Below are 23,169 nucleotides of genomic sequence, written 5' to 3' on the forward strand. Positions count from 1 at the left end.
AGTTTATATTCCATATCCAATGACCCAAGAATTACTTGATGATAAACTGATGAAGGCTTTTGGTGTTATTAAATACTCAAAGTAAGTAAATTATACATAATGGAATTTAAAAGAAAGAAAAAAATAGAAAATCATATTAAATAATATAAATTTTTATTTGTATGTTTCAGTGAAGTCTCATTAAATTGTCAGGGTTATGCAAAGCCATCACTATGTTACTCTGCATTCCCAATATGTCGTGATCCTGCCAGTATTCTTAAACTTAAAAATTCTGAAGCTAGTGCAAGTTTATTTCATTTTTTGAATTCAAATCAAGGTGATTTGTCCAGAGATACAGGTGATGGGGATGATGCAGACGATATTACTGGATCTCATGGTATTCCCAGAAAACGTAGTCCCACATTGGGTCCTGGCTCAGAATTTAACCCATATAAAGAAGGAAAAGTACCCAATAAAAAAATAATAAATCAAAGCTATGGAGAAATACAGTTGTCTAACAGAAATGAAATCAATCGTAAATTACGGAGGATTTGTCGAAAAGAATGTGAAATACTAGAGAACGATTTGTGTAAAAAAGAATATGCAATTGGTAAGAGACATCCACTGATTGGACATCAAGTGCCTTTAATTGACTGCTCCGATTTACCGATGGAAGATACTGCCGAGGCTCGTGATTGTTTAAGTCTTGGAATTTCCTCAGGAAACAATGTACAAGAAAGTACGTATGAAACTTCGTGAATATATATTTTAACTATAGAAATATAGTATTGTTTTATAAAGCAATTACTAGTACTAATAAATTGTTGAAGGTTTTATCAATAGATTTTTAGTATACAAAAATTGTCTTTTTTGGCAGATGACTATTGCTATTGGGGAAATGGAAAGTCTTACCGTGGTATTATAAAAACAAGTATTAGCGGGAAACCATGTATGCAATGGTCTCATGGTGAATTCAATCTTCAGATTTCTGATTATCCTGAATTAGCTGGAAAGCATTCATATTGTCGCAATCCAGGTGATAAGGAATCACAACCGTGGTGTTATGTTTATGTCGATAGTAAACCGCAAAAAGAATTTTGTAATATACCTAAGTGTGGTAAGTTATTGGCTTAAAGCATCTAAAACAATATCAAGACAAACATACAGAGTGAACCAAAATTTGTCTTTACAGTTGAAAACTTATGGATCTATGCAGTTGTTGGTTTTGTACTAACAGGAGGATTTGTTGTCATATTGGTTTGTTATTGCTGCTGTTATAGAAGCAGAAAATCTAGACGGCAAATGAATCATTTGCCATCAAATAAAGTAAGATGTTATTTAATTTAGAAATTATACTTCAAATAAATACAGTTCTACAATTTTCCTAATCGTATATTTAAAGTAACATTTTGCATTTTATTAAACAGATGTTAACTGGTATACAATGTGACAAAAATATATACGACGGAAGGCGAAGCACAACGCAACCTATGGAAATGAGTTCTCTTTTAGCCGGTCCTGGTAATACAACTCCAGGAACAGGAACGTTAAGTAGTGGTAGTAGTCGAACGTCCAATAATAGAGTACCACAATTTACTACCAATAATGTTGTACTTTTACAAGAACTTGGGGAAGGAGCTTTCGGTATATATAAAGTTGGACAATCGTGTTTTAACATTTTATATATTAAACTAGAACTTTCTGAACCTTTTCTAGGGAAGGTATATAAAGGTGAATTACAAACAGGCAATAAATGTGAACCACCAATTTACGTAGCAGTAAAAACATTAAAAGAGAATGCAAGTCCTAAAACACAAAGCGACTTCAAACGGGAAGTTGATCTGATGACAGACCTAAGGCATCCAAACATTATTTGCCTACTGGGCGTAATATTGAAAGGGGAACCAATGTGTATGTTGTTTGAATACATGACCCAAGGCGATTTACATGAGTTTCTCATTTGTCATTCACCAAGATCGGATGTTCCATTGAATAATGGCAGCGGAAAAATTTTAGAGCAGCCAGAATTTTTACACATTGCTTTACAAATTGCATCTGGTTAGATCAGTTTCAAATTATTAGTTTTAATGCACGTATCTATTAATACACATTTATTAAACTGAAATATCATATTAGGTATGGAATATTTAGCTAGTCACCACTATGTTCACCGAGACTTAGCCGCGCGGAATTGTTTAGTTGGGGAGAATTTAACAGTAAAAATCTCCGACTTCGGTTTGTCTCGTGATATATATAGTAGCGATTACTATAGAGTTCAGTCCAAAAGTCTATTACCTGTTCGGTGGATGCCACCAGAATCAATTCTTTACGGCAAGTTTACAACAGAATCCGACGTATGGAGTTTTGGAGTAGTATTATGGGAAATTTATAGTTACGGTTTACAGGTAATGGAATAGATCGTAACGCTAAGTGAAGATATTATAGAAGAACCAAAAATCTTTTGAGCACCATATTGTAAAATTGAATGTCGCATTTTAATTTACAGCCATATTACGGGTACAATAATCAAGAGGTGATAGACATGATTCGATCAAGACAATTATTACCCTGTCCAGAGGACTGCCCAACGATGATCTACAGCCTAATGATAGAGTGTTGGCACGAGGTAGCAAACCGCAGGCCGCAGTTTCCGGAGATTCATCATCGTCTGCACAACTGGTACATAAACCAAACTTACCTGAGCGATTTCTGTAACGAATCTATCACCAGCTATTCCGGAAGCAGTCACAAAAGCACAAATAAAACCAATTCCACGCAGCTATCAGCGCCAATATACAAGTGTGATCCAAAGGACATGAACTTCAAAGGTAACATGGAGCAACCATTCTGCAACTTGAATGACCACAGCAATGGGATCAAGATGTTGCCACCGAGCTTTCAAAACACAAACTCCGTCGAACAGAGGCCAAATTGTGGCTTCAATGAACACAGTACACCCATGAAGGCCCCCATCTATCCAAATCAAACAACAAACATCAACTTGAACGACTTTGATGACAAACAATGTTGCTCGCCAAAATTAAGTGGAGCAAAAAAGGTATTACCTCCAGCTCCGCAGCCAATAAGCAAACTAAACACGCCCAATGGAACCAGACCAATGCAAAACGGAGCACAATTAGTAGTCAGGTTACCAGACCCCAGTAAAGTCACTACCGAGACCAGGGTATCAAAGTGAAGAATTGTTCACTTGGACGATTTTTGTATGTATTCATCGTATTCATCGTAATCGTTATACAAGGTATTTATACCGTTCGTTTCGTAGATACGATTCGATCTTCAAAGCTTCGGATAACGTTCGTTGAGGATAGGTAGCAAATATCCCTTCAATACCTAACCACTGCCACGTTTCCGCATTTATTTATTTCTTCAATCGAAATATACATATTTTATACTGTCGATAAACACATCAAACACGGTGTACAACCCTAACGAGTTTTTTATACATACAATATAACGGAATATACATACGTATAAATATGAATATATGCAGTATAGGATGTAGGTTATATCATTTTATGAATTTTATGAATTTTATGGTATTTTGAGAGTATTAAAAATCGCGTTAATACATATTTAAACGCATTTACCAACAGCGGTTTATACATTGATTTTATGTAAGTATATGAGAATCCAATGTTTCGTTGTATTAAGAGTCACAATATTAGGTGATACTACTCATGCGATAAAATTTGTATGTTAAGTAGCTTTTACAAGACTTTTTATACTATCTGTTTTATTTATATTTTTGCATACGCGAAGCCATGAACTTTTCGACTGATCTATTGTTACTAGATTGTAATATAAATGTAATATCGTATGTCTACCAGATGGTCTAATACGATTTTGAAAACCGATCTCCAAAAATGGCACAATAATCAATTATTGGCTGTACGTTGTAGCAGTAAGTCGATTATTGGATGGCACGATCTGAATGTGCATTTGATAAAGTTTTGAAGAAAACATTTTATCTGCGAAAATTCGTTGACTATCAGTAATGATTCGTTTTGAAACGAAAAGCAATTCTAATCATATCTAGACATGAATAGCAATTGTTCTGCTCAATCGAACAGGCACCTTTAAATAAGATTTCTATTAATGAACTAGAAAAATTTATTTCACATTGGTCATAACGATTTTTATACTATTTACACTATTTCATACGATTTGTATTTTAATCATTCGCATTTCATGTAAGAAATTAATGAGATCACGTGCTCTTAACTATTGCCATGACTTATACATTTTTCATAGAATCTCTATTAAGTTAACAAACTCGAGAAAAACAGATTTAAGTTTGCGATGAGTCTCCATTCTAGGAGATTCAATAATTATTGATAACGAAATTTACGAAAGCTCAACAACTTTCGATTATTGAGAAGTTGTCGACACTATTAACGTGTAAATTATACAGGATCATATTCGTGTATAGAGGGTAGAACCTACGACTATATGAAGCAGGCGTTATAACTGTATTCATAAACGGTTCGAAACTAGTCTCTAGTGAAGCTCGAATAAACAATATGCGATTAACAATAAAACGAATTAACGCCTGCCTCGTGCGATAGCGTGAATTATAGTTAGAATCGTAAGCAAGCGAATTGTAGGTTATGGAAGCCTAGAGTGAGAGTGTTTAAACGAGATTGTATTATACTTTTTATAATTTTCTATTAAGAAGAGAGTCAAAGGGATGTTTCGCCAGCCGAGGAAAGCTGTCAGCTGTTTAGAATCGGTTTAAACAGAACGATTAGAGTAACGATTTAATGTATTAAGTTAAAACGGAACTCTTTTTCGGAGATGACGAGCCTACGAATCGGTATTTACATTATTATTGCATTCAAAGTGTTGGTGATAAACGAGTTAACAGCGAGTATATATGTATTCAATTCCACGAGCTATTCATTCAAGTCATCATTGAATACCATCCAATTCTGCCAGCCCACTGTCCATAAATAATGCTATATAGAAAACTAAAAAGTTATTCGCCATAAAGATGTTGCATATCCATATCTTCATAATTGAGAATTCCGGAATCAACATCTTTATTCACTCCAACTTATACAAAGATTGCGAGCGGAACCGTACAGTTCACACGTTTTGAGAAGTCTTGCTGATTTAAGGTAATGTGTACTTCACTGTTAGAAGCAATGCTAGTGCTATAGATATGGGTAAAATTATAGACATAGCATCTTTGCCATATGGAGTAGGAATCGCCACTGTCACTGGTATGATGGCAAAATTCGCCATGGTATACCACGCATAATTTAGTCAGATTCTCGGACTACACATACAATTTGCGTGTTATACAGAGCAACACCCTATCGAACCATTTTCTTTTTTACACCATGCAGCGCCAATGAGGATTTATATGTAATTATATGTCATTCGTGAGTATGATTTAGATCCCTATGTAAAGTAAAAATGATGTGTACGACATATTTCCTCAGACCCACATAACCTATATTATCGGGACCTAAGCTAACCTGTTCCAAAGGTTTTATAATCATCACCTTGCACACAGTGACTGTGAATCCCTGCCTGTTATTAGCTCTAAGAATGAGAACGTTTCGTCGTGACGCAGGACGTCTCCCGTGTCGTAGTATGCTTATCAGTAGTGGCTTCAGCCATCGCATTTACCAACCTACTATTGCAGAATCTTTCTCATGCTGTTCTCGCTCAGGGGTTCCCCCAATGCTCACCGACGCTCTGGCTGGTGGTTTTTTACGTGGGCCACCTCCATTGTTTATATTATTATTATTTTTAAATATAAGGTAATCCTGATGACCGCATCGAGGGCTCGTTATCGGGTAGACTTAAGTTAATTTATGTCAACTATTTTGACGAAGGATCATAAATGTAAGATCTTTATATATATATAGTACATATATATATACACAAACACGATCAAATATGATATACATATACGATCCATGTTTTTTGTATGAAAGCGATGTCACTTCATTTCTCCCTTGTCACACCTCAATCCAATTCGATCTATTTTCGATCCGCAGCAACATGTTCCCTGAATAAATGTTAAAACACGTAATACTTTGTGTTTACTGACTTCCTCTTCCTGATTTAAATAAACTTTTACACTTAAAAAAAAATAGTCATATAAATAATCTAAATTATTTATTATACAAAAATTTATAATTTTTGTCTGTCAATAATTAAATTAATTATCGACGTTTACTAAACATTTAAAGCAATTTTCCAAAATGGTTCGGTTAAAATTGTTCACAATCACAGAGAACTACAATTTTCTGCCTATGTTCGACCTGAAATCTCAAAGATAAAAATCTCTCTAAAAATCAATCGATACTAGTAAAAGAGTCATTTTCGAAGGTAAACCTTTCACACATGCCATCTTTGGAAAAAGACCATAATTTTAAAAAATACAGCTCGCATGTCGACACACCAACTGTTAATGTATTCACCTAGTATCGTAGCAGAACTGAACGAAAAGTAAAACAAAGTAAACAGGACAGTCATGCTCGTGATTCTTATTACAATACTTTTTTGCTCTTCACGTATAAAGTGCCAGATGGGAAGGAACATGATCTGGGATAAAAGTCGACAGAATTTCGTTGAACTGTACAACATTACGGGATTCGCAAATTTTCAAGGACAAACGCCCTCTATGAGACTAGATTTACATGCGAAAGATATCAGTGGAAAAGTTTTGCGAGCTTCTTACTACGAGGTTTAACTAGATCCCTCATAAGCATATGAATTGTCCGTATATTCGAGCAATTCCGTGAAGCTCAAAAAATACTTCATCGTTATCCTTCTAGGAACCGGATTTAGTTATGTTTTACGAGAACGACACGAAGGTAACCGGGATCTGCGGCGACATATGGAACCTACTCGCGTATCATCTCAACTTCACGTACGTTCTCGAAGTTATTCAAATTACGGAAGAATACCTAGGTGTTTTATCACCGGTCGTTATGCTTGAAGAATACTTCATTCGTGACTGAATAAAATGGGCAGACTCGGAGAAGGCAATCTGAATTCAGGGCTGATCTTTACCTTTGGAAAATCTATCCTTTTCTTTCTTTTTTGGAGTAAATTTATATTACCTAGTAGAGTTTTAAACCTAAAATTAATACTTCTGTACCATCAGTTGATATACATTTGCTGGGAAAAAAATAGATTTCCAGGACGAAATATTTCATTTAATTTAGAATTAACATTTTACATTTACAATTGACATAACATTTTTGTTCTTTAACATTTTACCAACCGATGGTTAAGATAGTAATCTACACTATCAAATAGGTGAGACAAGAAATTTATTTGTGTTCCTTGTGAAAATTTGCAAATAAGTTTCACATATGGATATGTAAAAAATTTAATAAATAATTTATTGCTTAACTATTCTGCAAGAATCTTGCACTCTTATTATAAAACAAACATATACTCAATAAGAAAAGAATAATTTTTTGACTCAACTATTTCGTTTTAAATTTAACCTCTTGCCTTACAATTTAGGTTCCGATGAAGAATAATATGAAACGGAAGCACGTCTAAATTACTATTTTTCTAACTACGTAAATTACTAGTTTCCTTGACAAAACAAACGCGTAGGTATCTCCTCTATGTCCAACGAAAACCTTCGAACTAATTCCTCTACTATTGGTCCACGGACTACTCTACCCCGTCACCCCTACATTTTTCTTAAAACACTAGCTAATTGTAAGAATGTAAAATAAATATTACTAACCAAACTCTCGTTCGAAAACTGTCGAAGTTCCGATGGGGCGTGGCACAATCGGTAGCAGAATCTGTCGCGCGCCGAGCCATCTCGTCCTAACGTGTCGAAGAATAACACGCAACTGAAACAGAAGGACATCGACGAAAATTAACCACAAGCCTGATCCGTAATGTTTACGTTGAACTCCATCTACAAACCACGCCTCTTACCTTCGACACTTGTGTTTCGCGCGATTTTCTTAAGAGTCTCGCACGATATCGTAGGGTGAAGCGGTTAATTTTATAACGGAGAATTAAATGATCGTATAATTAATTTAAATTAAAATGAATACAAGAAATATAACTACCGATGTCAGACAGATTGATGCCAATACATTTCCGGGAACGTAATTTCGGCGAACGTTTGGAAAACGGAAGTTATAACGGCGTGATGGGGTTACTCGAACGAAATGAAACGCAGGTTATTTTACGCACGGGATATTATCCTTTCCGCGCGAATCTATTCGATTATACGATGCCCATTTGGAACATCAAGTAAGGAATATCTTTTACTATGAATTTTTACTAAATTTTTCAAGCGATAATCTTCGAACGTTGAAATGTTTTTTTAATTTCAATAAACGTGTTTCAAAATTTTTCGTAAATGAAAATTTGAATGAAAAATTCTATATAAAATAAATTTTTTTTTTATATTTATATTGAAACAGATATCAGCTATTCATCAAACCAAAATATGGATATGACAATAGGTGGATGATCACTATGTTTGCACCTAAAACTTGGTACGTTATAATAATTTTATTCCTGGTACTCAGTGTCGCTGGTTACATTCTCCAAATTGCGCAATTCAGAAATTACGAAAAAAAGGAAAGATCAACAAGGAGATTCTTCAGTTTCAAAGATCATATATTTTACAGTTACTCTATAATGTGCTGTCAAGGTATTTGTCTATTTTAAAATTATTCTAATAAAACATTAATCAAATATATTATCTATGTTAATATAAATAAACTATATTTATATGCTATACGAATTATAATAATACAATTAATACAATTAGCTGTATCGTAGAGAAACAAAAATATATTCAAATAAAATTTTCCAAGGAAGATTTGTATTTAATTAAATAAATTATACCGAAATATGGAAGAATCTTAAGTAAAATATGTTTCGATGATTTCAGGGTATCTTCCACTGGCTTTTCACAATCAGAATAAGGCATTGTCGATTTCGAAAAGTATATTCGCATGGCTGATCCTGCTAACTTTCGGCGTTAATCTCATTTACCGAATGGCGCATCGGACTGTGATACCACCGTTTACAAGTTTCGACACATTGTTAAATAAAACAAAGTATGACGTTCTAGTCTTCAAAGGATCCGTGATTTATGAATTCGTAAAGGTATCGACAAATTTGCGAGGGAAATTTGAAATTTATTAAATACTTCGCGATACTGTATAAATTACATTATTATACTATTATTACATCGAGAATATCAAATGAGATTTAAAGTATTCCTGGCTTTATATGAATGTACATAAAAGTAAAATTTTGGAATAATTATTCAAAATTAATTTTCAGAACACCAGTCACAATCAATTGACAGAGTTTAACGTTCACGAAATATCGGAACGCATTCACTTCGTGAACAACGCAAATTCAATGTACAAGGAAGTTTGTTATGGCAAGGAATTGTACGCCATGTTAGAAAGCCAAGACAAAGCTTTCTCGAGAAGCAGAGAGTTTTGCGTGATCATACCAATGGGAGAAAGTTACTTCGAGACATGGGTTGGATTCGGTGTACCGAAAAATTTCCCATACAAATACGCCATCGACATGTCGTAAATATTTCTTAATAAATTTTTACGATTTTTCAATTCCGGAATTTGAAACCGCGAAATTTAAAATACGCTGATGTACCTTTTCATACAAAACTCATTAATCTTACCCTCACGTTATAACAATTGCTTTATTATTTCTTATTATTAATAGTGATTGTTTTTAAATATTGTCCCTAATTAAATTATATGATTTAGAATCATAAAGTTACACGAAGTTGGCCTGATTGAGGCTTTAAAAGAACGCTGGCTGAATTACCCGGACGAAGGAACACGCAGGCCTTTCACGAGAATCGACTTGAATCAAGTTTACCTAATTTTCATTATACTCGTCGTTGGTACTCTCCTCTCTCTCGTAATACTTATCCTAGAGAATATCATATTTTTCGTAAGAAACTCGTAAATAATTACCATCCACGTTAGAATCTGATCTATATTCATCTTTTCCGAATTACAAAAGTTTTCCTGATAAATAGTAGATATAAGTGACGTAACTGCACAATTCAGTGTCTGATTTTTAGCTTGTAGTATGCACCTAGATGTGGTACACATAAATAATAGTAACACTGTCCAGCAAATTTTAACTTCTTCTCAAATCTGTAATATCTAAAATTAGACTAAAATTATTTTTTAACTTCGATGACCAATTATAGCTATTCAGAAGCGTAGATAATTATAATTACGGACATTGATAATCTCGGGATACTTTCACCTAACAGTCTACTTCTGTTACACTCAATAATAGTGGGAGTAACGCTAAGATGATTAAGTTTCCCTTTAGTTTCTCTAAATCACGTGATGGAAGAATGCATCGTATGATAGTCCTATAGTTCTCGAATTCATTTCTCGAATGGAATTATTTTCCTATTTTTCCACGTGGAAAGACAGAAATCCCTCGATGTCGTTATTTATACGAGAAAATATAAATCCTTGAATATCCGAGTTCCACTGGAAGCGATATCGATCATGTGAAATTCGACGAAGTCTCATTTCACCATGCCGGTTTTCCATCGACGCGGCGATGAATCAAATGTTGTAAAATTGATCTATGTCGCTAAATGCATTTCCATCGTGACCTAAATCCTGGGAGCGTTTCCGTGTTGCGATGATTTATCGGCGTTTAGCATCGACGTGTTACGGAAGCGCTAGATCGCGAGTCGCGATGCCATTTTAAAAGTCACAGATAAAATGAGAAAAAGGTAACACGCGTTACGTTTCATTGGCGTTGTTTCTTAAAACGTTTCCGTTAATACAGCGATTTCATAAATGACACGCGATTAATTTTAATCGCTGCGTTTGATGCTGGTTTTATATAAAATAACGCGTAATTACGTGAATTACTGGAAAGATTGCTTAGATCGATTGTAAGCTTCGTAACAGCGAATGATAAATGAAATAATAAATATTATTATCATTATTGTAAATATAAAAAGAAAAACTATCATTTCTTTCATCGGGAATTTAATTAAATTAAATTTAAAAGCCAAAAGGTGCCATTTCCACTTTTATTCGAATGAAATTAGTTATTTTAATTAAAAATTCGAGTAACACTTGGTGTTATTACAACTTGGAAATTCGAAATGATAGTACTTTCTTTTATACTATTGTTTTTAATTATATCTAAAATCCGAGAATTTTTAATTATATTTATTTTAAGAAAAATTAGATTTTTGTAAATATTAATATTATAAAATTATTTTGCTATAATTTACCACGAATTATAGTAGAACGAGAATATATACCATGTATCAAATTGTAGAGTATATAATAAATCAATGATCACTGATTAAACGATCATACTTATTTGCGAACTTCCAAAATGACGGTGCAAGTTATCCATTCATCGATCCTCTCTATTTTACCATTGAAAATTGAACTACCCTCTAGAAACAAACTAGATATACCAAAAGATGCTTCTACAATATGTAAAGTAACTCTGTGAAATGTTACTATACAACAACACCAATTTTATGAGCAGAAAGCAAGAAATAGATGTTTGATCGATTAGATGGTAATCGTGTCGCATTAAAACGCAAGATATCGCTATAATATCAGCCAGCATCACTATTACGAAGTTGTTCCAACTATGGTTAGAACAGTCATAGCAGTGAAAGACTCTAACATCGTCATTCTTCGAGTATAGTGATCAGAGGAACATTTTCTTTATGAGAAATCTGCTGTTGCTCGTAACGATCCACGAATTCCTGAGACCTGTTCAATCAGTGAACGGTGTAATATGGGACAAGGAACTCGAGGATTTCGTGCCAATTTTCAGCGTCCCTGCCTTTGCAGCCGTGAACCACGAATTGATGAACCGAAGTCGCGAACTGGAATTGTACAACTTTCAAGGAAGAATTGTTAAGTTTTCCTATTACGAGGTGAAGACAAAGATTTTGCTATTCTAAAGGAGTGATTATAGTGTCCAATATTTCTTTAACTTTTTAAACAGATTTTAATAAATTTAATATATATTTAATATATATTTAATAAATTTTAATATATTTTATCAAAATCTTTTAATAAATTTCTTTAATTAATTTTTGTTCGATGTTCCTCCCTTCCTTTCTTTCTTTTTTTTTTTCTTAACTGAACATTTCTCTTTCTCCTTGAAGTTTTGTTGAATTTTCATTTCTTTACTAATTTTTATCAATTTTATTAAATTTTATTATTTTTATCTATTACCTATCGTTGCTTTGCAACATCGAAATGCTTAAATATGACTAAAAGCTTCGCTGAACGATGGTTCATTACTGTTAATGGTAAATAAAGGCTAAGTAGATTATTTCGAGTATATTATTTTAAAGGATGAACAACTGTCTGAGTTATGATGATATGAGTATGATTTATATTTTATAATGTTTTCTCAGGAAACAAACATTATCAACAGCAGAGCCAATGGAACAGAAGTGACCGGAGTTATAGGCGAGATATGGAATATTTTATCGGAATATTTAAATTTCACGTAATGGAAAATTGTATAGCAAATTTTTGGATATTAAAACGACTAGTTCGCAGGTTTTTGTGAATATTAAACGTTTCAGATTGAAACCGATTCTCACGAAAGAGCAAACTGTAGGAATTGCAGATAGCAAAGGCAAATTTTCCATTGGTTTATTAAGCCATATCGAAAGGAACGAAACGGATGTAATAGCAAGGGTAGAGGCTCATATTAAACGAAGCAATATTATTCAGTTCACAATCCCATTATGGAAAACCAAGCAAGTTTGAATTATGAAAGAATAATAATTATTTAAAAACATGGGAAAAAGAAACTAAAATATTTTCACGATCCAATATGAAATATTAAAAAGAAATAATGCAAGTGTAAATTCTTCTTTTACTCATATTCACTCATTAGTATTACTATAACTACACAAACTATAAAAATGTAATTATTTTATTAAAGAAAGAAAGAAAAGAAAATGCTACAAAAATTGTAATCAGATTTCTTTTTCAAATTTCATAAAAAATGATATATTAATTGTAAATAAAAAAAAATTTTACTTCATGCAGTTATTAATAATTACAATATAATAAATTACATGCAGGTATCGATTATATATTCGACGAGAAGTGAAATATGTACCTACTTGGATGCTGAAATTATTCTCTCGGAAAGTTTGGTTCATGATTCTGCTGATGTACTTCATGCTAAGCTTCTGCAGCTATCTTTCCCAAGCAGGCGAGTCGAAAGTCACGAATAAATACTCCAAGACGAATTTGAATGATCATTTCTTCTATAACTTTGGCATGATCTGTGGACAAGGTAAGAATAAATATATTAGTAAAATGTTGTAGTAAACAGATTGAGATACTGATCAAATTTAAACTTTATCTATTTAAAGTTTACACTTTCTGTAATTATAAATCTGTAACTAAAAATTTAGTTACTCTTTGTTGATATTATAATCTAATACAACCTTACATGCATTCTTCACTTACTACTATGTAAAATTTCAGTATTTATTATCAAGTAATTAATCTGTATAATGTATAAAAACAATCAATTTTACAGGCTACTTTCCAAGTTGTTCATCCAAAAGCTCCAGAATAGTGGAGTTGTGGTTGGGTCTATTTTCTTGCTTAATTAGAACTGCTTTTGGGGCCCTTCTAATAGGCTACATGACTCAAACTACAGAAACACCTCCTTTTGAAGATTTGAATTCCCTTTTGGATACTACTTCATACAATATTCTCACTATAAATGGTTCCCTACCTACTCTTCTACTTCAGGTAAGAAACATATTTTTTTCTCATTTAAATTTAGTAAAAATGTACTGCTATAGAAAATTATACAAATAAAAGAGAAATATCTTACATATAAAGACTTTTGAAAACCTTTCAAAAGGATATATTATAAAAAACCATAAATATTTTGTAAATCACGTTTCCATACAACAAATGATCATAATATACAGATATAATATAAAAATGTTGATTACATATATGTAACTATTTAAAAATAATAAATTATATATTAATCGATTACAGGCAGGAGTATCACCTGAATACAACAAAACAACTCAACTAAGACGACATACTATCGTAAATACAGAGGAAGAAATGTATAAGACAACATGTCTAACGGGAAAATTGTGGGCAATATTTCAAAGTGCAGATATGAAAAAGGCTAGAGGAATATACTTCTGTCGATTAAATCCCGCAGGAAAATCTATGTTCACTGCATGGATCGTTTCCGGAATTTCGTGGAATTTTAAACACAAACGATCTATTGATGTCGGGTAAATAATTCAATTTTATATACACATAACGTTTCTCTACAATGCAAACTTAAATAATTAACTAAAAAATACAATAATTTGCTATATAGGATACTGAAATTATATGAAGTTGGTTTTATGGATTTATTAAAATATCGTTGGATAGAATCAAAAAATGTGGAAGAAGAGGTATTAAATAAAACGGAACCAATTATGCTAGAACAAGTATATTTAATATTACTAATATTCAGTGGTGGATTATTAATATCTTTCATAATTCTTTTATTTGAAAACTTGATATTTTACTGTAAAAATAAATAAAATATTTGTACATAAAGATTTGTATGTGAGATAACTATACTTTTTTATCAGTATATTCTTTTTCTAATGTCTCTGGAGGTACTACTTGTACAATCGATTCAGCAGAGTCATCAGAAGGTGAGAGCTTTTTCTTCTCCTTTGGTAAAATATAAGTTTTTGATGGTATTTCTTCCAATTTCATCCAGTCTGGTATAATCTTTCCATGTATTCTCCAAATACCATATACATTAGTTAAGTGTTTCTCGAATACTATATAATCTAAAACATCCTTCTTTACTGTCTCACTACCTAATAATACTCGCCCAAATCGATCATAAATGCATAAAAGCTAAAAAATTAATTTTTATGTAATAATCTAACCATCATAGACATATCACATGTAAAGAATATTAAGAGATTTATTGTCAAACCTGTTGAGTATGAAAACGAACAGTAACTTGTGCAAATTCATTATGTTTTACTAAAACACTTGCAACTCTTGCATGTACAATACGTGCTGGTTCCAAGGATTCCAAAAATTTCCATACAATTGTTTTGTTTTCCATATTATGTATCATCATCTAAAATTATATAATATTCGTAAATATACTTATACCACTATAAAAAGAAGCATTGAATATAAAAATTAATATCAATGAAACTTACAGGATATGCATTTTCTGTAACATACTGAAGCATCTCATCTTTATTTTGTCTAAGAATATAATAAATTTATAATTTATGGATAAATACAAAAAGTATTTAAAATTAAATTATAAACTGATTATTATATAAATATTGCTATATGAACTTAAAATCAGTTTTAAAATAATACATTCCAAATAAATTTCAATAAGCATTACTCACTTGCATAAAGCTTCATGTGCTGCTTTATAAATATTCGTAAAATGGTCTATAAATAACTCATTTGTGTAGTTTTCTTCATATGACTTTATTTTTCTAAGAGCAAGATAAGATTTACTCTTTTTCGTAAGTATTTCAATTCTTTGTTTTGCACCCTAAATATTACATATAAAATTTTTAAATATTTCTTTAGTTCAATACTTAGAAGATACAATATACAACAACCATAAATATATTATCTACCTTACTAGTAATAGCAGAAAATTTTCCATCACCTTCTGGAACCACATAACTTTGAAATATTTGTGGTGTACTACAAATAAGAACGGGTCTTTCATTCCAATTTCTTTGAGGTAAAATTCCCCATTCCTTCATACGAGTTCTTATTTTATCAGATTCTATATCATCATCAGTTTTTGTTTCTTCGAAGTCAGGTAATTTTATTTTCATAACTTTTCGTGCTCTTTCTTTACGAAACTTTGGATTCCAATGTTTTTTTATATATCTAACTTGTTGAAAAGAGTTATTAAAAATAATGTAATTAATAGGACCTAATGTTAAAGGTAGATTACTCTGAAAACCATTAAAATTTGTTTTATAATTAAAACGTTTAGTAAAACTAATATAAATTTAATAATGGAGTTCGAAATTACCTGCATATAACTTCCAATAGTACAAATTGTACTTCTATAACTTGGTATCATTTTTGCAAATGTTTTAAATTTGTTAAAATGATTAAATTTATATTGTTTTCTAATAATTTATTTAAATCACTGATTATACTTTCATTACACGTTCGATTTAGGTTATGTCAGAATTAACTAACACAAACTATGTTCACTATCTAGTAAACAGCACTTCTTTTACCCTTAACTCAAAAGATTTTAATTAACTAAAAATCTCTTAAATTGTATTGCTTAAACAATGAAAACATACGATATAAAATGAAATTATAAAACTATAACATTATAATTGATAAATCCCACTATGTACTTTTATTAATAATGATGTAATATTTAGAATTTCATAATATTTATATCGAAAAAATATTAAAGTTTTACAAATTATGGAAAATTGTAATTAAAATACAAAATTAATGAAACTAACAAAAACTACTATAAAAAAAAGTTAAGTATAAAAAAATATATATATATATTTACATACAAGTGTATATAAACATATTAAAATTATAATAAACTTATTTTATTTATTTATTAAAAATAAAAATCTAAGAGTTTAAACTATCGTATAATAAATAAATTATAGTAAAGAACTATGTTTAAATTTAAATGACCAACACATGTATAAAGAAGATATTGAAGGTGTACATATCTATTTTCTTTTTTGCCACTAAATTATTTAGAAGATGATTTTTATGATAATATCGTGATGTATAAAGTAATTTAATTGAATTTAAGTAAACTTAAATTTAAGAAGTTAATTTACAGTTTTTTAATACAAGTTAGAAAACTTTTGACAACTTTTTGAACATAGAGTTTGATAGTAGTAATATCAACAAAATAGATTACACGTGTGTAGTTGTACCACATTTCAAAGATAGAAATTTATCGGCATTGTAATTTTCCAACATTGTTTTTGCTAAATACATGTAATTATAATTGAAGAAATTAAAAACAACGTACTAAGATTTTTTAAAATCTACTTACGAATAGAACAATTTAATGCATTCTATTTTCAAGAAGAGGTTATGTTATAGATTATCTTTAAAATAAACCAATTTAAGTTACTGATGGTAAAGGTAACCGAGTATAATTATAAATATAAATAATTATTATGTTTAAAAAAATATATTTCATTTGAAAATCATTAATTAATAATTATAGTTTATAGGTATTTCATTATAATATTAATTATCATTAAGTGATTATTGTAATATAAACTGAATTTTTTAATATCAAATGTAAAATCGATGTATTAAAACATTTTCAGGAATATTATAAAAATTGAAAATCAAAATGGCTAAAGCAAAAAAAAAATTATTATCAGAAATTTCTCAACAAAAGCGTATTCAACAAAATAAAAAATCCTTAAATCCATTTGAAGTGCACATAAACAGAGATAAACAAAATGTGTTGGGTAAAAAAAGTAAAGCTGACAGAGGGCTTCCAGGTGTATCACGTGCAAAAGCAATAAAAAAACGAAAAGAAACACTTCTTCAAGAATATAAATTAAAAAATAAGGATAATTTGTTTTTTGATAAGCGTATAGGTGAAAAGAATGTAATCATGAATGAAGAAGATAAAGCTTTAGCTAGATTTGCTGCAGAGCGTATGAAAGCTTATAAAAAAAAAAATATTTATAATTTAAACGATGAAGAAATATTAACACACAAAGGTCAAACATTAGAAGAAATTGAAAAGTTTGATGATCCAAAAAGTGATGATGAATATAGTGATGATGAAAATATAACTGGTAAATTAGATAACAAATTTGTTGGTGAAGCTCACTTTGGTGGTGGTGTTTTATCAAAATCAGAATCTGGAAAATCTAGGAAAGATCTTATAGAAGAACTTATAATTGAATCAAAAAAACGTAAAGCTGAAAAACAAAAGATACGTGAACAAACCATAGATTTAACAGAAAAACTTGATTCTGAATGGAGGGACCTTCTTCCTATAGTCTCTGCAGCTAATAAAGATACTGATGAAACAATTGTAAAGATAAAAGCTGATGATTATGACATTGCTGTACGTGAGTTGAAATTTGAAGCTAAGGGTATACCATCAGATAAATTAAAATCTGAAGAAGAAATTGTAAAAGAGGAAAAAGAAAGATTAGAAGCTCTAGAAGCAGATCGAGTGGCAAGAATGAAAGGACTTGTAAATCATTTGCATAATAACGAAATTAAACATAAATCCGCAGATGATCTTGATGATGGTTTTGCACTAGAAACTATAAATGATGAAGTACAGGTTGACAAAGAAAATTCAATTAAAGATACACAAGATGTTTCAAGCAATGAAAACACTAGTGATATAGATGGTGATGATGATGATGATGCTGATAATAATGATACTGGTGATTATAAAGATAAAACAGCTGTCAATACTCATGAAAATGAACAATTAGTTATTAGTAATAAATTAAATGGTAATATTAAGAAACAAAAGAAAGCAGAAAATTCCAATGGGAATAAATTAGATGAAAATTCTACTGAAGAAATCTCAGAACTTGAAAGTTCTGAAGAAGATAATTTATCAGATTTAAAAGAAACAGACTCCTCTAGCGAAGAAGAAAATGAGTTAGATAAAAATGATATAATTGACTCACAAGAAAACTTAAAAAATAGTTTAGATATGAAATTGAGTACTAAAACTAGAAAACAAGAAATTAGAGATGATCTTTTAAAGAGGAAAGAGATAATGGAAAGTGCAAGGAAAGAATTACCTTACACTTATAAAGTACCAGAAAGTTTTGAAGAATTACAAGAATTTTTACAAAATTATAGTGCCGATTACCAATCAGTTATCATAGATCGTATAATTAAGTGCAATCATTGGTCACTGAGTAATACAAATAAAGAAAAGTTATCAAATTTATTTCTGTTTTTGTTGCAACATTTAAATGATAATGCTACAGAAGATAATGTTGAAAATGTGATTAAATGTTTCCAAATTATTGATAGGTAATACATGTTTAATCAAATTTAATTAATTCTATTATAATCTATATTGAAATTATAGTAAAGAACTATGTTTAAATTTAAATGACCAACACATGTATAAAGAAGATATTGAAGGTGTACATATCTATTTTCTTTTTTGCCACTAAATTATTTAGAAGATGATTTTTATGATAATATCGTGATGTATAAAGTAATTTAATTGAATTTAAGTAAACTTAAATTTAAGAAGTTAATTTACAGTTTTTTAATACAAGTTAGAAAACTTTTGACAACTTTTTGAACATAGAGTTTGATAGTAGTAATATCAACAAAATAGATTACACGTGTGTAGTTGTACCACATTTCAAAGATAGAAATTTATCGGCATTGTAATTTTCCAACATTGTTTTTGCTAAATACATGTAATTATAATTGAAGAAATTAAAAACAACGTACTAAGATTTTTTAAAATCTACTTACGAATAGAACAATTTAATGCATTCTATTTTCAAGAAGAGGTTATGTTATAGATTATCTTTAAAATAAACCAATTTAAGTTACTGATGGTAAAGGTAACCGAGTATAATTATAAATATAAATAATTATTATGTTTAAAAAAATATATTTCATTTGAAAATCATTAATTAATAATTATAGTTTATAGGTATTTCATTATAATATTAATTATCATTAAGTGATTATTGTAATATAAACTGAATTTTTTAATATCAAATGTAAAATCGATGTATTAAAACATTTTCAGGAATATTATAAAAATTGAAAATCAAAATGGCTAAAGCAAAAAAAAAATTATTATCAGAAATTTCTCAACAAAAGCGTATTCAACAAAATAAAAAATCCTTAAATCCATTTGAAGTGCACATAAACAGAGATAAACAAAATGTGTTGGGTAAAAAAAGTAAAGCTGACAGAGGGCTTCCAGGTGTATCACGTGCAAAAGCAATAAAAAAACGAAAAGAAACACTTCTTCAAGAATATAAATTAAAAAATAAGGATAATTTGTTTTTTGATAAGCGTATAGGTGAAAAGAATGTAATCATGAATGAAGAAGATAAAGCTTTAGCTAGATTTGCTGCAGAGCGTATGAAAGCTTATAAAAAAAAAAATATTTATAATTTAAACGATGAAGAAATATTAACACACAAAGGTCAAACATTAGAAGAAATTGAAAAGTTTGATGATCCAAAAAGTGATGATGAATATAGTGATGATGAAAATATAACTGGTAAATTAGATAACAAATTTGTTGGTGAAGCTCACTTTGGTGGTGGTGTTTTATCAAAATCAGAATCTGGAAAATCTAGGAAAGATCTTATAGAAGAACTTATAATTGAATCAAAAAAACGTAAAGCTGAAAAACAAAAGATACGTGAACAAACCATAGATTTAACAGAAAAACTTGATTCTGAATGGAGGGACCTTCTTCCTATAGTCTCTGCAGCTAATAAAGATACTGATGAAACAATTGTAAAGATAAAAGCTGATGATTATGACATTGCTGTACGTGAGTTGAAATTTGAAGCTAAGGGTATACCATCAGATAAATTAAAATCTGAAGAAGAAATTGTAAAAGAGGAAAAAGAAAGATTAGAAGCTCTAGAAGCAGATCGAGTGGCAAGAATGAAAGGACTTGTAAATCATTTGCATAATAACGAAATTAAACATAAATCCGCAGATGATCTTGATGATGGTTTTGCACTAGAAACTATAAATGATGAAGTACAGGTTGACAAAGAAAATTCAATTAAAGATACACAAGATGTTTCAAGCAATGAAAACACTAGTGATATAGATGGTGATGATGATGATGATGCTGATAATAATGATACTGGTGATTATAAAGATAAAACAGCTGTCAATACTCATGAAAATGAACAATTAGTTATTAGTAATAAATTAAATGGTAATATTAAGAAACAAAAGAAAGCAGAAAATTCCAATGGGAATAAATTAGATGAAAATTCTACTGAAGAAATCTCAGAACTTGAAAGTTCTGAAGAAGATAATTTATCAGATTTAAAAGAAACAGACTCCTCTAGCGAAGAAGAAAATGAGTTAGATAAAAATGATATAATTGACTCACAAGAAAACTTAAAAAATAGTTTAGATATGAAATTGAGTACTAAAACTAGAAAACAAGAAATTAGAGATGATCTTTTAAAGAGGAAAGAGATAATGGAAAGTGCAAGGAAAGAATTACCTTACACTTATAAAGTACCAGAAAGTTTTGAAGAATTACAAGAATTTTTACAAAATTATAGTGCCGATTACCAATCAGTTATCATAGATCGTATAATTAAGTGCAATCATTGGTCACTGAGTAATACAAATAAAGAAAAGTTATCAAATTTATTTCTGTTTTTGTTGCAACATTTAAATGATAATGCTACAGAAGATAATGTTGAAAATGTGATTAAATGTTTCCAAATTATTGATAGGTAATACATGTTTAATCAAATTTAATTAATTCTATTATAATCTATATTGAATTAAAATTATATAAGTACTTTTTTAGATTATCTCCTTCCTTATATGATCTTGCACATTTAAATCCAATAAATGCCAAAGCTGTTATACAAGCAATAATTAAGGAAAAATATGAAGAGTTTAAAAAAAATAAAAAGAAATATCCTGGCCTAGATACAGTATGTTTAACACATAATTATTTTTAAAACACATCTTACATGTTATCAATTAATAAACATTTTTTTTTTCAGCTCATTTTCTTTAAATTGGTTTCTTTAATATTCCCAACGTCTGATTTCAGACACCCTATTACTACTCCCTGTTTAATATTTATGTCTCAAATACTATTTAGGTGTCGTATTAAAAATAAGACTGATATATCAAAAGGTCTCTTCATATGTATTCTTATATTAGAGGTAAAACTATTATTGTCGTTATTATATTTTTATAATCAAATAGAATATACAAAATTACAGTATAATACATTAATAATATTTCACTTATAGTATACAGTACTAAACAAACGATTTGCACCATCTGTAATAAATTTTTTACGTGGAATAATTTACATATCCACGCCCAAGCACTTAATTCAAGGGATAAAAATGATTCCACCTTTTAAAATAACTGGAGAATCGAGTAATTTATTAATGCTTGACGATAATCAGATTAATTTAGATATTGATCCAAATAGCGTGTTTATGACAGTATCCGATTTAATAAATGGGCCATTAGATGATGATTTCAAGATAAGGGCTTTATTAACAGCTATAAATTTATTACGTGAATTTAAAAATCATCTCGAAGAACTAGAAGCTGTGTATTCGATATTTGAACCGATTCTAAAATTACTCAAGGTAAATTCCTTCGATAAATATCCGTTAAATGTGAAGAAATATATTAAGCAATTACGGAGAGATTTGAAAGAGTTGAAGAATAAAAAACTGGAATATATCATGATTGAAAAGAAAAAACCAAAACCATTGAGATTATATGAACCGCGAATCGAAACAGTGTATGTAAAAATTTTAAATAATATTATTTTAAAAATTTATGAGATTACAAAATTTTGTATAAATTATTTACAGATATGACGCAAAGAAACACAAGAGCATGTCTAAAGACAAAGCTGAAAGAGGAAAATTATTGCATAAATACAAGAAAGAAATGAAAGGTGCTATCCGTGAAATTCGAAGGGATAGAGCGTTTATAGCAAAATTACAAATAAAAGAACAAATTAAGAGCGATAAGGAACGTAAACGCAAAGTGAAAGAGATTTTTGGCGATGCTGCAATGCAGCAGGGTGAATTAAAAAAATTAAAACGAAAAAAATAAAAGTATTAGAATAAGATCGTAGAATATATGTACATTAATTTCCTCAGATTATGTTTCTATTTGTGACCACACGCCAGGTAATCCAAATCCTTGCGTGTGATGCATCATAATCGCTATATTAGCGTTTCAAGAGATTTTTACGATTCGTACGTTTCACTATGCGTTCCTAAACGTAAATATTTCTGCATGAATGTTTCCTAACATGTTTCATTGTAATTTTCAATACATTATAGTAATTGTATTATATAACATTATATAATCTTGATACAATAAAATGTACATAAAG

General features: G+C 30.1%; 6 protein-coding genes across 6 annotated transcripts in view; 5 read left to right on the plus strand and 1 right to left on the minus strand.

The window, feature by feature from the left end:
- Window positions 1–3,229, plus strand: part of LOC108552943 (tyrosine-protein kinase transmembrane receptor Ror-like) — a 4,515-nt gene extending 1,286 nt beyond the window's left edge. Inside the window, exons 3-10 of the mRNA XM_017907648.1 lie at window positions 3–81; window positions 171–718; window positions 857–1,096; window positions 1,172–1,305; window positions 1,407–1,623; window positions 1,696–2,037; window positions 2,116–2,384; window positions 2,486–3,229. Coding sequence (XP_017763137.1) covers window positions 3–81; window positions 171–718; window positions 857–1,096; window positions 1,172–1,305; window positions 1,407–1,623; window positions 1,696–2,037; window positions 2,116–2,384; window positions 2,486–3,175 — 2,519 coding nt within the window. The 3' untranslated portion in view covers window positions 3,176–3,229. The remainder of the gene's footprint in view (window positions 1–2; window positions 82–170; window positions 719–856; window positions 1,097–1,171; window positions 1,306–1,406; window positions 1,624–1,695; window positions 2,038–2,115; window positions 2,385–2,485) is intronic.
- A 3,324-nt stretch (window positions 3,230–6,553) lies between these two features.
- On the plus strand, window positions 6,554–9,954 carry LOC108552944 (glutamate receptor 3.2-like). The gene is made up of 7 exons (XM_017907649.1): window positions 6,554–6,700; window positions 6,792–6,886; window positions 8,074–8,247; window positions 8,421–8,653; window positions 8,897–9,114; window positions 9,295–9,554; window positions 9,750–9,954. The coding sequence occupies exons 1-7, from the start codon at window positions 6,554–6,556 to the stop codon at window positions 9,952–9,954; spliced, it is 1,332 nt and encodes a 443-aa protein (XP_017763138.1).
- A 1,762-nt stretch (window positions 9,955–11,716) lies between these two features.
- Window positions 11,717–14,593, plus strand: LOC108552949 (uncharacterized). Its single transcript, XM_017907653.1, has 7 exons — window positions 11,717–11,929; window positions 12,419–12,513; window positions 12,593–12,769; window positions 13,100–13,317; window positions 13,567–13,784; window positions 14,043–14,293; window positions 14,383–14,593. Exons 1-7 carry the CDS (start codon window positions 11,717–11,719, stop codon window positions 14,591–14,593), a joined length of 1,383 nt encoding a protein of 460 aa, XP_017763142.1.
- mRpL45 (mitochondrial ribosomal protein L45) lies at window positions 14,542–16,140 on the minus strand. Its single transcript, XM_017907650.1, has 6 exons — window positions 16,090–16,140; window positions 15,680–16,009; window positions 15,440–15,591; window positions 15,239–15,287; window positions 15,004–15,153; window positions 14,542–14,921 (listed from the first exon to the last, which is right to left on the minus strand). Exons 1-6 carry the CDS (start codon window positions 16,138–16,140, stop codon window positions 14,628–14,630), a joined length of 1,026 nt encoding a protein of 341 aa, XP_017763139.1. The 3' UTR covers window positions 14,542–14,627.
- A 1,272-nt stretch (window positions 16,141–17,412) lies between these two features.
- LOC108552952 (nucleolar protein 14) lies at window positions 17,413–19,086 on the plus strand. The gene has a single exon (XM_017907657.1). The coding sequence runs from the start codon at window positions 17,413–17,415 to the stop codon at window positions 19,084–19,086; it is 1,674 nt and encodes a 557-aa protein (XP_017763146.1).
- A 764-nt stretch (window positions 19,087–19,850) lies between these two features.
- On the plus strand, window positions 19,851–22,886 carry LOC108552950 (nucleolar protein 14 homolog). The gene is made up of 5 exons (XM_017907654.1): window positions 19,851–21,520; window positions 21,598–21,727; window positions 21,800–21,964; window positions 22,055–22,563; window positions 22,637–22,886. Exons 1-5 carry the CDS (start codon window positions 19,851–19,853, stop codon window positions 22,881–22,883), a joined length of 2,721 nt encoding a protein of 906 aa, XP_017763143.1. The 3' UTR covers window positions 22,884–22,886.
- Window positions 22,887–23,169: the final 283 nt, after the last annotated feature.

Source organism: Eufriesea mexicana, unplaced genomic scaffold (assembly GCF_001483705.2).
Source record: "Eufriesea mexicana isolate 0111107269 unplaced genomic scaffold, ASM148370v2 scaffold8777, whole genome shotgun sequence".
NCBI classification, from domain to species: Eukaryota; Metazoa; Arthropoda; class Insecta; order Hymenoptera; family Apidae; genus Eufriesea; species Eufriesea mexicana.

Bases quoted from the DNA above. Each gene is read 5' to 3' on its own strand.
- LOC108552944 (XM_017907649.1), top strand. From the start codon at position 6,554: ATGATCTGGGATAAAAGTCGACAGAATTTCGTTGAACTGTACAACATT. The intron at 8,248-8,420 runs GTAAGGAATATC...ATATTGAAACAG, and splicing joins ATGCCCATTTGGAACATCAA to ATATCAGCTATTCATCAAAC. The intron at 9,555-9,749 runs GTAAATATTTCT...TATATGATTTAG, and splicing joins AAATACGCCATCGACATGTC to AATCATAAAGTTACACGAAG.
- LOC108552952 (XM_017907657.1), top strand. From the start codon at position 17,413: ATGGCTAAAGCAAAAAAAAAATTATTATCAGAAATTTCTCAACAAAAG.
- mRpL45 (XM_017907650.1), bottom strand. From the start codon at position 16,140: ATGATACCAAGTTATAGAAGTACAATTTGTACTATTGGAAGTTATATG. The intron at 16,010-16,089 runs GTAATTTCGAAC...AATGGTTTTCAG, and splicing joins CTATTGGAAGTTATATGCAG to AGTAATCTACCTTTAACATT. The intron at 15,288-15,439 runs GTGAGTAATGCT...TTATATTCTTAG, and splicing joins GCACATGAAGCTTTATGCAA to ACAAAATAAAGATGAGATGC.
- LOC108552949 (XM_017907653.1), top strand. From the start codon at position 11,717: ATGAGAAATCTGCTGTTGCTCGTAACGATCCACGAATTCCTGAGACCT. The intron at 12,514-12,592 runs GTAATGGAAAAT...TAAACGTTTCAG, and splicing joins TCGGAATATTTAAATTTCAC to ATTGAAACCGATTCTCACGA. The intron at 12,770-13,099 runs GCAAGTTTGAAT...AATTACATGCAG, and splicing joins ATCCCATTATGGAAAACCAA to GTATCGATTATATATTCGAC.
- LOC108552950 (XM_017907654.1), top strand. From the start codon at position 19,851: ATGGCTAAAGCAAAAAAAAAATTATTATCAGAAATTTCTCAACAAAAG. The intron at 21,965-22,054 runs GTAAAACTATTA...TTTCACTTATAG, and splicing joins TATGTATTCTTATATTAGAG to TATACAGTACTAAACAAACG. The intron at 22,564-22,636 runs GTATGTAAAAAT...AATTATTTACAG, and splicing joins GAACCGCGAATCGAAACAGT to ATATGACGCAAAGAAACACA.